Genomic DNA, 10,097 nt, shown 5'->3' with positions numbered 1-10,097 from the left:
TTTATTGTCCAATGATTGCACGTTTGCGAGTAGTATTTGACGGTAACGTAATTATAAGTAATAAGTTACAAATAACGCGAAAAAGACACATAATAGCACATACCTGGGTGTGTTTCTGCACAAACAGGCGGTGCTCGGCTTGCTTTATACCTGGGTGTGTTTTTGCACAAACAGGCAGTCCTCAGCCTGCTTTATACCTGGGTGTGTTTCTGCACAAACAGGCGGTGCTCGCCTTGCTTTATACCTGGGTGTGTTTCTGCACAAACAGGCGGTGCTCGGCTTGCTTTATACCTGGGTGTGTTTCTGCACAAACAGGCGGTGCTCGGCTTGCTTTATACCTGGGTGTGTTTTTGCACAAACAGGCAGTCCTCAGCCTGCTTTATACCTGGGTGTGTTTCTGCACAAACAGGCGGTGCTCGCCTTGCTTTATACCTGGGTGTGTTTCTGCACAAACAGGCGGTGCTCGGCTTGCTTTATACCTGGGTGTGTTTCTGCACACACAGGCGGTGCTCACCTTGCTTTATACCTGGGCGTGTTTCTGCACAAACAGGCGGTGCTCGCCTTGCTTTATACCTGGGTGTGTTTCTGCACACACAGGCGGTGCTCACCTTGCTTTATACCTGGGCGTGTTTCTGCACAAACAGGCGGTGCTCGGCTTGCTTTATACCTGGGTGTGTGACAGTGTGTGGTGGAGGCGGAGCACAAAGGACATGGATGTTAGTTGAAGCACAGTTCACTATACACAGCTTGGACCTGTTTGTGTTTTTGAGCGTGTTGATGTCATTTTCAGTAATATAACTTGTTATTTCCTCCAGGCTGACGTCTGTGCTGAGAGTAGCGACCACAATGGAGAGGACTACAACTCAACAACAGACAACAGAGATTCTCCAGCCACACTCATAAACCACCTACAGGACGTCCCAGGGAGGACCACTGAGGAAGAGGAGAAGAGGAGGAGAGACGAAGATGAGGATCTAGAGTTCCCTCATGACTTCCTGCCCAGTATAGACCTCAGCCTTGAACTCCATTGGGGAACTTCACTTGGGTAGGTGGTTTTTATCTGTAAAATACACACTCGCACACACGCACACACACACGCACACACACACACACACACACACACACACACACACACACACACACACACACACACACACACACACACACACACACATTCGCACACACGCACACACGCACACACGCACACACACACCAGAGATAACCTAGATTGATCTCAACAATGCCACTGACAATGTAAAGGTAAGGGATACAGTATGTAAGGGTGAGGGATAGGAAAGGTATGGTATAGGTAAGATAAGGTATAGGTAGGTAAGGTATACTGTAGACAAGGTAAGAAATAGTGAAGATAAGGTAAGGTATAGATAAGGCTAAAATAAGGTAAGGTATAGATAAGGGATAGGTATAGGTCAGGTATAGGTCAGGTAAGATATGGTAAGATATAGGTAAGGTATAGGTAAAGTAAGGTATAGGTAAAGTATAGGTAAAGTAAGGTATAGGTAAAGTATAGGTAAAGTAAGGTATAGGTAAAGTATAGGTAAAGTATAGGTAAAGTAAGGTATAGGTAAAGTAAGGTATAGGTAAAGTAAGGTATAGGTAAAGTAAGGTATAGGTAAAGTATAGGTATAGGTAAAGTATAGGTAAAGTAAGGTATAGGTATAGGTATAGGTATAGGTAAGGTAAGGTATAGGTATAGGTATAGGTATAGGTATAGGTATAGGTATAGGTATAGGTAAGGTATAGGTATATAGGTATAGGTATAGGTCTAGGTAAGGTATAGGTATAGGTATAGGTATAGGTATAGGTATAGGTATAGGTATAGGTAAGGTAAGGTATAGGTATAGGTATAGGTATAGGTATAGGTATAGGTAGGTAGGTATAGGTATAGGTATAGGTATAGGTATAGGTATAGGTATATAGGTATAGGTATAGGTAAGGTAGGTATAGGTATAGGTATAGGTAAAGTAAGGTATAGGTAAAGGTATAGGTATAGGTAAAGTAAGGTATAGGTCAGGTAAGGTATAGGTATATATATACCTCCTGCACAGTGCCCAGCACCCAGGAACCCTGGCTCCAATGACTCAGCAGCAGTGATTCAGCAAACCTATGACGAGGTTTATTACTGTATTCTACCTCTCCTCTCCTCTCCTCTCCTCTCCTCTCCTCTCCTCTCCTCTCCTCTCCTCTCCTCTCCTCTCCCTCTCTCCTCTCCTCTACTCTACTCTACTCTACTCTACTCTCCTGACTTGTCCTCTCCTCTCCTCCTCTCTGCTCTCCTCTTCTCTCCTCTCTCCTGTCCTGACTTGTCCTGTCCTGTCCTGTCCTGTCCTCTCCTCTCCTCTCCTCTCCTCTCCTCTCCTCTCCTCTCCTCTCCTCTCCTCTCCTCTCCTCTCCTCTCCTCTCCTCTCCTCTCCTCTCCTCTCCTCTCCTCTCCTCTCCTCTCCTCTCCTCTCCTGTCCTGACTTGTCCTGTCCTGTCCTCTCTCTCTCCTCTCTCCTCTCCTCTCCTCCCTCTCCTCTCCTCTCCTCTCCTCTCCCTCTCTGCTCTCCTCTTCTCTCCTCTCCTGTCCTGACTTGTCCTCTCCTGTCCTGTCCTGTCCTCTCTCCTCTCCTCTCTCCTCTCCTCTCCTCTCTCCTCTCCTCTCCTCTCCTCTCCTCTCCTCTCCTCTCCCTCTCCTCTCTGCTCTTCTGTCCCTCCTGTCCTCTTCTGTCCTCTTCTGTCCTCTTCTGTCCTCTTCTGTCCTCTCCTGTCCTCTCCTGTCCTCTCCTGTCCTCTCCTCTCCTCTCCTCTCCTCTCCTGTTCTGTCCTCTCCTCTCTGCTCTTCTGTTCTCTCCCTGTCCTTTCCTCTCCTGTCCTGTTCTCTCCTCTCTACCTCTCCTCTCCTGTCCTGTCCTCTCCTCTCTACCTTTAACTCAAGTAAATAAATAAACCTGGTAAACATCTCACAGCCCTCACAAAACGAATACACCCCAAACCAGTTAGAATTTTATAAGATAAAGATACAAGTGTGTTAATTAGAAACTACATCGTGATTAATGACCATTTTAACCCTAATCCTAACCCAACCCCAACCCCAGCTCCAACCCCATCCCCATTCCTAACCCCAGCTCCAACCCCAACCCCTACCCCAACCCCAGCTCCAACCCCTACCCAACACCAACCCCAGCCCCTAAACCAACCCTAACCCAACTCCAACACCAACCCCAGCCCCTAAACCAACCCTAACCCAGCTCCAACCCCAACCCCAGCCCCTAAACCAACCCTAACCCAACCCCAACCCCAACCCAGCCCCTAAACCAACCCTAACCCAGCTCCAACCCCAACCCCTAAACCAACCCTAACCCAACTCCAACACCAACCCCAGCCCCTAAACCAACCCCAACCCAGCTCCAACCCCAGCCCCTAAACCAACCTTAACCCAGCTCCAACCCCAACCCCAGCCCCTAAACCAACCCCAGCCCCTAAACCAACGCTAATCCAGCTCCAACCCCAAGCCCAGCCCCTAAACCAACCCTAACCCAACTCCAACACCAACCCCAGCCCCTAAACCAACCCCAACCCAGCTCCAACCCCAACCCCAGCCCCTAAACCAACCTTAACCCAGCTCCAACCCCAACCCCAGCCCCTAAACCAACCCCAGCCCCTAAACCAACGCTAATCCAGCTCCAACCCCAAGCCCAGCCCCTAAACCAACCCTAACCCAACTCCAACACCAACCCCAGCCCCTAACCCAGCTCCAACCCCAACCCCAACCCCAACCCCTAAACCAACCCTAACCCAACTCCAACCCCAACCCCAGCCCCTAAACCAACCCTAACCCAACTCCAACCCCAACCACAGCCCCTAAACCAACCCTAATCCAGCTCCAACCCCAACCCCAACCCCTAAACCAACCCTAACCCAACTCCAACCCCAACCCCAACCCAGCCCCTAAACCAACCCTAACCCAACTCCAACCCCAACCCCAGCCCCTAAACCAACCTTAATCCAGCTCCAACCCCAACCCCATCAGAGATCAGATATATGGTAGTAGTGTCAGTATCATCTCTGTACTCGGATACTGATCAGAGATCAGATATATGGTAGTAGTGTCAGCATCATCTCTGTACCCGGATACTGATCAGAGATCAGATATAATAAAAAACACAGGAACAACATGTGGAGCTGATTGACAGGAACTGGACCAGAGAAACACACATTGGACCAGAGAACACACACATTGGACCAGAGAAACACACATACATTGGACCAGAGACACTTTCAGAACACTACCAGGAGAAAGGGAAGAAGTTAGGGAGGAGGAGGAGGAGGAGGAGGAGGAGGAGGAGGAGGAGGAGGAGGAGGAGGAGGAGGAGGAGGAGGAGGAGGAGGAGGAGGAGGAGAAAGAAGAGAGGAAGCAGAGTGCCCTTGAAGAATCTTCAGTAGTGGCCGCTGCTGCTGCCGGCATTGCGTTGCCCCTGACAACACCCACGATGCCAGAAACGATAGAATGCGAGGGAGAGGGTAAAAAAACAAAAACAAGCCACTCGATTGATCTGAGAGAGAGAGCAGCAACAGCAACAGTTTCTACTCTGGTGATAGAATCAGAGTTGGCAGCATTGGGGGAGAAAGAGTAGGATGGTTTAGGTGGACTAGAGGAGAGTCTATTGGAGAGCTCTGCAAGAGAGGGACAGAGAGGAACACCCGTCCTCCTCCCGGGATCGCTACACCCATGTCTCTTTAATCTACACAGGGATAAAAGGTTCACCTCCACTTCCTGGCTAAGGACACAAATACAGAGACAACGGCTGGATCTGTATCGGACCAGGACTGCAGCAACAACACAGCGTCTCAAAACTCAGTGAGAGAGAGAGAGAGAGAGAGAGAGAGAGAGAGAGAGAGAGAGAGAGAGAGAGAGAGAGAGAGAGAGAGAGAGAGAGAGAGAGAGAGAGAGAGAGAGAGAGAGAGAGAGAGAGAGAGAGAGAGAGAGAGAGAGAGAGAGAGAGAGAGAGAGAGAGAGAGAGAGAGAGAGAGAGAGAGAGAGAGAGGCCATTGAGGCCTGGCTGGCTGGCACTCCTAGGACCGACACACTCTCTCCAGCCACGGAGAGAGAGAAGGAGTCTGAACTACGGACAGTCCCACATCGTCACTGATACCTCTCCCTCTCCTCTCGGGGGAATCATTGGACGTAATTACCAGGAACACAACAACGCTGCTACTGCTACCAGATTAGAGACAGAGGAAGAGGAGGGAGAGGAGGAAAATTAGGAGAAGGAGAGGAGGGGATGAACAGAGAGGAGGAGGAGGAGGGGTAGCTGCGGTAGGAGAGCAAGTTTCATTGAGCCGTCCGACAGCGGCTGGCCCCTGACTCGACCACCGCTGACGTTCCTGTCGACTCACTACAACCGATACAGTGCTGCTGGGGTGAGCTCAGCATACCCTCCCCTACCTTACCCTCCCCTACCTTACCCTCCCCTACCTTAGCTACTGCTGACAGCATCACCTCTGCTGATTAGGTCTGTCTCTCTGTCTCTCTCTCTCACTCAACCGATACAGTGGCAGGACAACAGAGATTCAGCTCTGTCATCTTTACCTCACTCTTTCTCTCTCCCTCCCACTCAGTCCATCCAGCAAAAAGACAACAGAGATTCAGCTTTCTCATCTCTCTCAACTCAGCACTACAAATGAACAAGAACAAGGCAGTTTGTCTCTCCCTCAGCTCCTCAGACAGCCAGGAAACAGAGATTCAGCTCTCCTCTCATCTCCACTCTCCTCCTCCTCTCTCTGCTGAGCACGACGAGTCCCAGGACAGCAACAACACAAAGAGAGACACAGTGACCAAGGAGTCAACAGATGAGCTACTTTGTCTCAAACAGAGTCTGAGTCTGAAGTCAGAAGAGAAAGGAGGAGGGCCCACAGCACCTGTCCTAGGTCTTAGAGACGATTCTCAGTCACAGGTCTCCGGCAACCACGCAGAGGGAGGCACAGAGACCGAGGGGAGGGACTGTCTCAAACAGAGCCAGGAGAGGAAGGAGAATCCAAAACTTTAGGACCTGTCCTAAGACAACTAAGAGAAGTCTGCATATCAACCACCACCAGAACCACCTCAGCTTACAATCAACAGGTCCATATCAACCACCACCAGCTCCACCACAGCTTACAATCAACAGGTCCATATCAACCATATCAACCTCACCTCAGAGGCTAAGTTTTCTGAGAGTGAAGCTACACGTCTTAGGTCAGTACAGCCTCAGTCTTAAGACAGTGGTAGTGGAGCCCTTCACTATGTCTGGAGTTAAGGTGTTCCGGCTAGCTGTGAGGGGCAACAGGAAACTGTTTTTCGATGACGCAGTGAAAGCTGATGATAGTTCCTCTATGAGCCTCCATGATGTCTCTGTCTCCCAACCTGCTACTAGACTGGACTGCGCCTTCCTGCCTCCACTGAATGTGCACGAGAACCTTCACCACCCAGTGAGTGAGGCTAGCTTCACCTCACACAACTTCCTCAGCGTCAAGAAGCCAGAGACCCCACCACCACCAACCCTGATCCCACCACAGTCAGCTCTGCCTGGGGACAGACCACCAACCCTGACACCACCACAGTCAGCTCTGCCTGGGGACAGACCACCAACCCTGACCCCACCACAGTCAGCTCTGCCTGGGGACAGACCACCAACCCTGACACCACCACAGTCAGCTCTGCCTGGGGACAGACCACCAACCCTGACCCCACCACAGTCAGCTCTGCCTGGGGACAGACCACCAACCCTGACACCACCACAGTCAGCTCTGCCTGGGGACAGACCACCAACGCTGACCCCACCACAGTCAGCTCTGCCTGGGGACAGACCACCAACCCTGACCAGACCACAGTCGGCTCTGCCTGGGGACAGACCACCAACCCTGATCCCACCACAGTCAGCTCTGCCTGGGGACAGACCACTAACCCTGACCCCACCACAGTCAGCTCTGCCTGGGGACAGACCACCAACCCTGATCCCACCACAGTCAGCTCTGCCTGGGGACAGACCACCAACCCTGTTCCCACCACAGTCAGCTCTGCCTGGGGACAGACCACCAACCCTGACCCCACCACAGTCCGCTCTGCCTGGGGACAGACCACCAACCCTGACCCCTCCTGACCTCCTTAGGGAGCCTAAGGAGAAGACTCAGACAAGTAGAACGGATAAAGAGTCAGAGGCTAAGGTCTCAGAGAGAGAAAAGGAGGATGGAGAAAATGAGAATGGTGGAAGGAAGCATGGAGGAGACTCGTCTCAACTAACTTCTCTCAGTATAGTTTCTGGTGAACCTGCCCTTGAACGAGACCCAGACCCATTCCCAGACTCAGTCCCATGTCCAGACCCAGTCCCAGACTCAGTCCCATGTCCAGACCCAGTCCCAGACTCAGTCCCATGTCCAGACCCAGACCCAGTCCCAGTCCCAGACCCATTCCCAGACTCAGTCCCATGTCCAGACCCATTCCCAGACCCAGACCCAGACCCAGTCCCAGACCCAGACCCATTCCCAGACTCAGTCCCATGTCCAGACCCAGTCTCAGTCCCAGACTCAGTCCCATGTCCAGACCCAGTCCCAGTCCCACACCCAGTCCCAGACTCAGAGCAGGCGGATATCAAACTTCCTAACCAGTCTTCTTTAGATCCTATGAAGGGTACAGAGGGGCCTCAGAGTTCCAGAGACTCTCCCTCTGAGTCTGAGACCGTGCTTGTTGTTAAGCCTGGATCTGAGCCAGTCACTAAGGCTCATGTTCCAGCAGAAACATTCTTTGACCTGCCCTCCCCTTCCCTGAGTGATCAGTCTGATAGTAATGAGCCCATAGTGATACTGAAGCGTCCGGGTCCCATGCTGAGTCACTTGGAGTTCATCAATGAATGTGACGTTTCACCTCCTGGACTCTGGGACTGTCATGGTGGCAGTCACTGTGACAGCATTGCACTTCCTGATCATGTGACAGGGGAAATGACATCACTTCCTGATCATGTGACAAGGGAAATGTCATCACTTCCTGATCATGTGACAGGGGAAATGAGACAGGCAGCATCTGTAATACTGGATTCAGATTACAGAGATTACCTGAGACACAGGGAGGATGAGTATGAGACTGGTGACTGTGGTGACAAAGGACCACTGGCTGACAAGGAGGAAGAGGAAGTTGTTGAGAAGCTTCTAGAACAAGTCCCCGTCTCTAAATCACCATCTCAGGCTACAACAGTATCAACAGCTGGATCTGATAACACCATTCCCTTACATGCATTTAACATTGGAGCTGAGCCCAAGGCAGAAGAGCCTGTCAGGGTAAATCTGTTCCGTAGTGCTGTGTCCGTTAAAAATGTCATTAACGATGACGCTGAGCAGCCAATCAGCAGCCGGCCTCGTGATGTAAACACAGAGGACAAACGGAAAGACAAGGGGAAGAGGAAGGACGAGAGGAGACAAAATGAAACGGAAGACGAAAACAAAAAGGGAGATCAGAATCTCTCTCATAAACGACAGGAAACGGAGGAGGATGACAAGCAGAAAGGAAAAGGGAATCGGACAAAAGTAAACAACAAGAGACTAAATGAGACTGATCAAACAACAGGACAGGAAATACAGACAGAGTCACAAATATTGTCTGAGCAGAGAGACGTGAACAGTGGGAGACCAGGCTCTGGCCTCATTTGGCCCCCTGGCTCCTCCGGGGTCGCCCCTGGCTCCTCCGGGGTCGTCTAAAGACGTGTTATGTTCCAGTGGAGACCGTAGCCATTTATCCTCTCCCTCTGTGTTAGAACAAAGTCTCTACCCCATGCTGCCTGTGCCAGCAGCAGTACCAACAGAACCCAAGAGAGACTCCCTGTACCTGATTTGACTGAAAATGCAGCTCTTATTCAATCAGATTCAGCGATTCTCCCAAAACTCTTTGCTCAGCAACAAGAAAGAGAACATGAAGATCAGCAGGAGAAGCCAGGATCCGGTCCAGGTTTAGAAACAGACAACGAACACACAGCGTTACTCACAACTTCACCACTGTTGCCGGGGGTAACGCAGGGAGCAGAGAGGACCCCGGAAGGTTTGCGTCAGGGAGAGAACAGGAAGTCAGGTGATGACAACTATGTCACCAATGGAGGGAAAGGTGGAGAAATAGGCGGAGAGAAAAGACCAGTCACAGAGGAGGGAGAGGAGAAGAGGACTGTAGAGGACTGTAGTTTCAACCGTGGTCATGAAGAAGTCAATATGCCATCTCATAGTGACCATCGCTTCATTATAGACTGGGATAGTGGGGATGTTGAGAGAGACAACACCACGAGGACTGTCGTTAAAGCCCCTGTTGGTGGGGGAAAAAGACAGGACAGAGATACAAACCAAAACACCAGACCAGGAGAAGTCAACTTCCTGTCTGATTCAGACAAGGAGACCAAACCTAACCCAGTCTCAGACCACCAGACCAAAGGTACTGTCCCTGTCAAACTGATCCCAGACCAGTTCACAGACACTCCTGTCATAGTGGCTGACACTCACCCCGTTCAGGTCCATATCGAAGCCTCTGTACAGGATTCAGAATACAAGGCGGTTGAGCCGTCCTCGATTTATGACTTGGTCAAAGCCAGCAACATGAGTGGAACTCAGGAGAGTCCTGGTCCCAATGACGACACTGATCCTGAGCCTCGTGTGGTCCAGAAGGCCTTCAGTACAACAACAACAACCACCACAGAAAGCCCCACAGCAGCACAACTAGCTGACCCAGAGAGAGAGGTCACAGAAAGCCCCACGGCAGCACAACTAGCTGACCCAGAGAGAGAGGTCACAGAAAGCCCCACAGCAGCACAACTAGCTGACCCAGAGAGAGAGGTCACAGAAAGCCCCACGGCAGCACAACTAGCTGACCCAGAGAGAGAGGTCACAGAAAGCCCCACGGCAGCACAACTAGCTGACCCAGAGAGAGAGGTCACAGAAAGCCCCACGGCAGCACAACTAGCTGACCCAGAGAGAGAGGTCACAGAAAGCCCCACGGCAGCACAACTAGCTGACCCAGAGGTCACAGAAAGCCCCACAGCAGCACAACTAGCTGACCCAGAGAGAGAGGTCACAGAAAGCCCCACGGC

The 10,097-nt window shown here is 51.2% G+C and overlaps 1 protein-coding gene across 50 annotated transcripts in view; it reads left to right on the top strand.

Moving 5' to 3' along the window:
• Window positions 1-9,152: 9,152 nt before the first annotated feature.
• Window positions 9,153-10,097, top strand: part of LOC127911296 (putative leucine-rich repeat-containing protein DDB_G0290503) — a 43,323-nt gene continuing 42,378 nt past the window's right edge. For 27 of the 50 annotated variants that reach the window (XM_052477511.1, XM_052477508.1, XM_052477503.1 and 24 more), the window contains exon 1: window positions 9,153-10,097. This exon is cut by the window's right edge. In XM_052477511.1, the coding sequence (XP_052333471.1) occupies window positions 9,229-10,097 (869 nt within the window). In that variant the 5' untranslated portion in view covers window positions 9,153-9,228. The other 23 variants (XM_052477514.1, XM_052477513.1, XM_052477507.1 and 20 more) reach the window with 14 other exon arrangements.

Source organism: Oncorhynchus keta, chromosome 24 (genome assembly GCF_023373465.1).
Source record: "Oncorhynchus keta strain PuntledgeMale-10-30-2019 chromosome 24, Oket_V2, whole genome shotgun sequence".
Lineage (NCBI taxonomy): Eukaryota > Metazoa > Chordata > Actinopteri > Salmoniformes > Salmonidae > Oncorhynchus > Oncorhynchus keta.
Note: the sequence above shows the minus strand (reverse complement) of the source record. Positions and strands in the feature narration are given on the sequence as shown.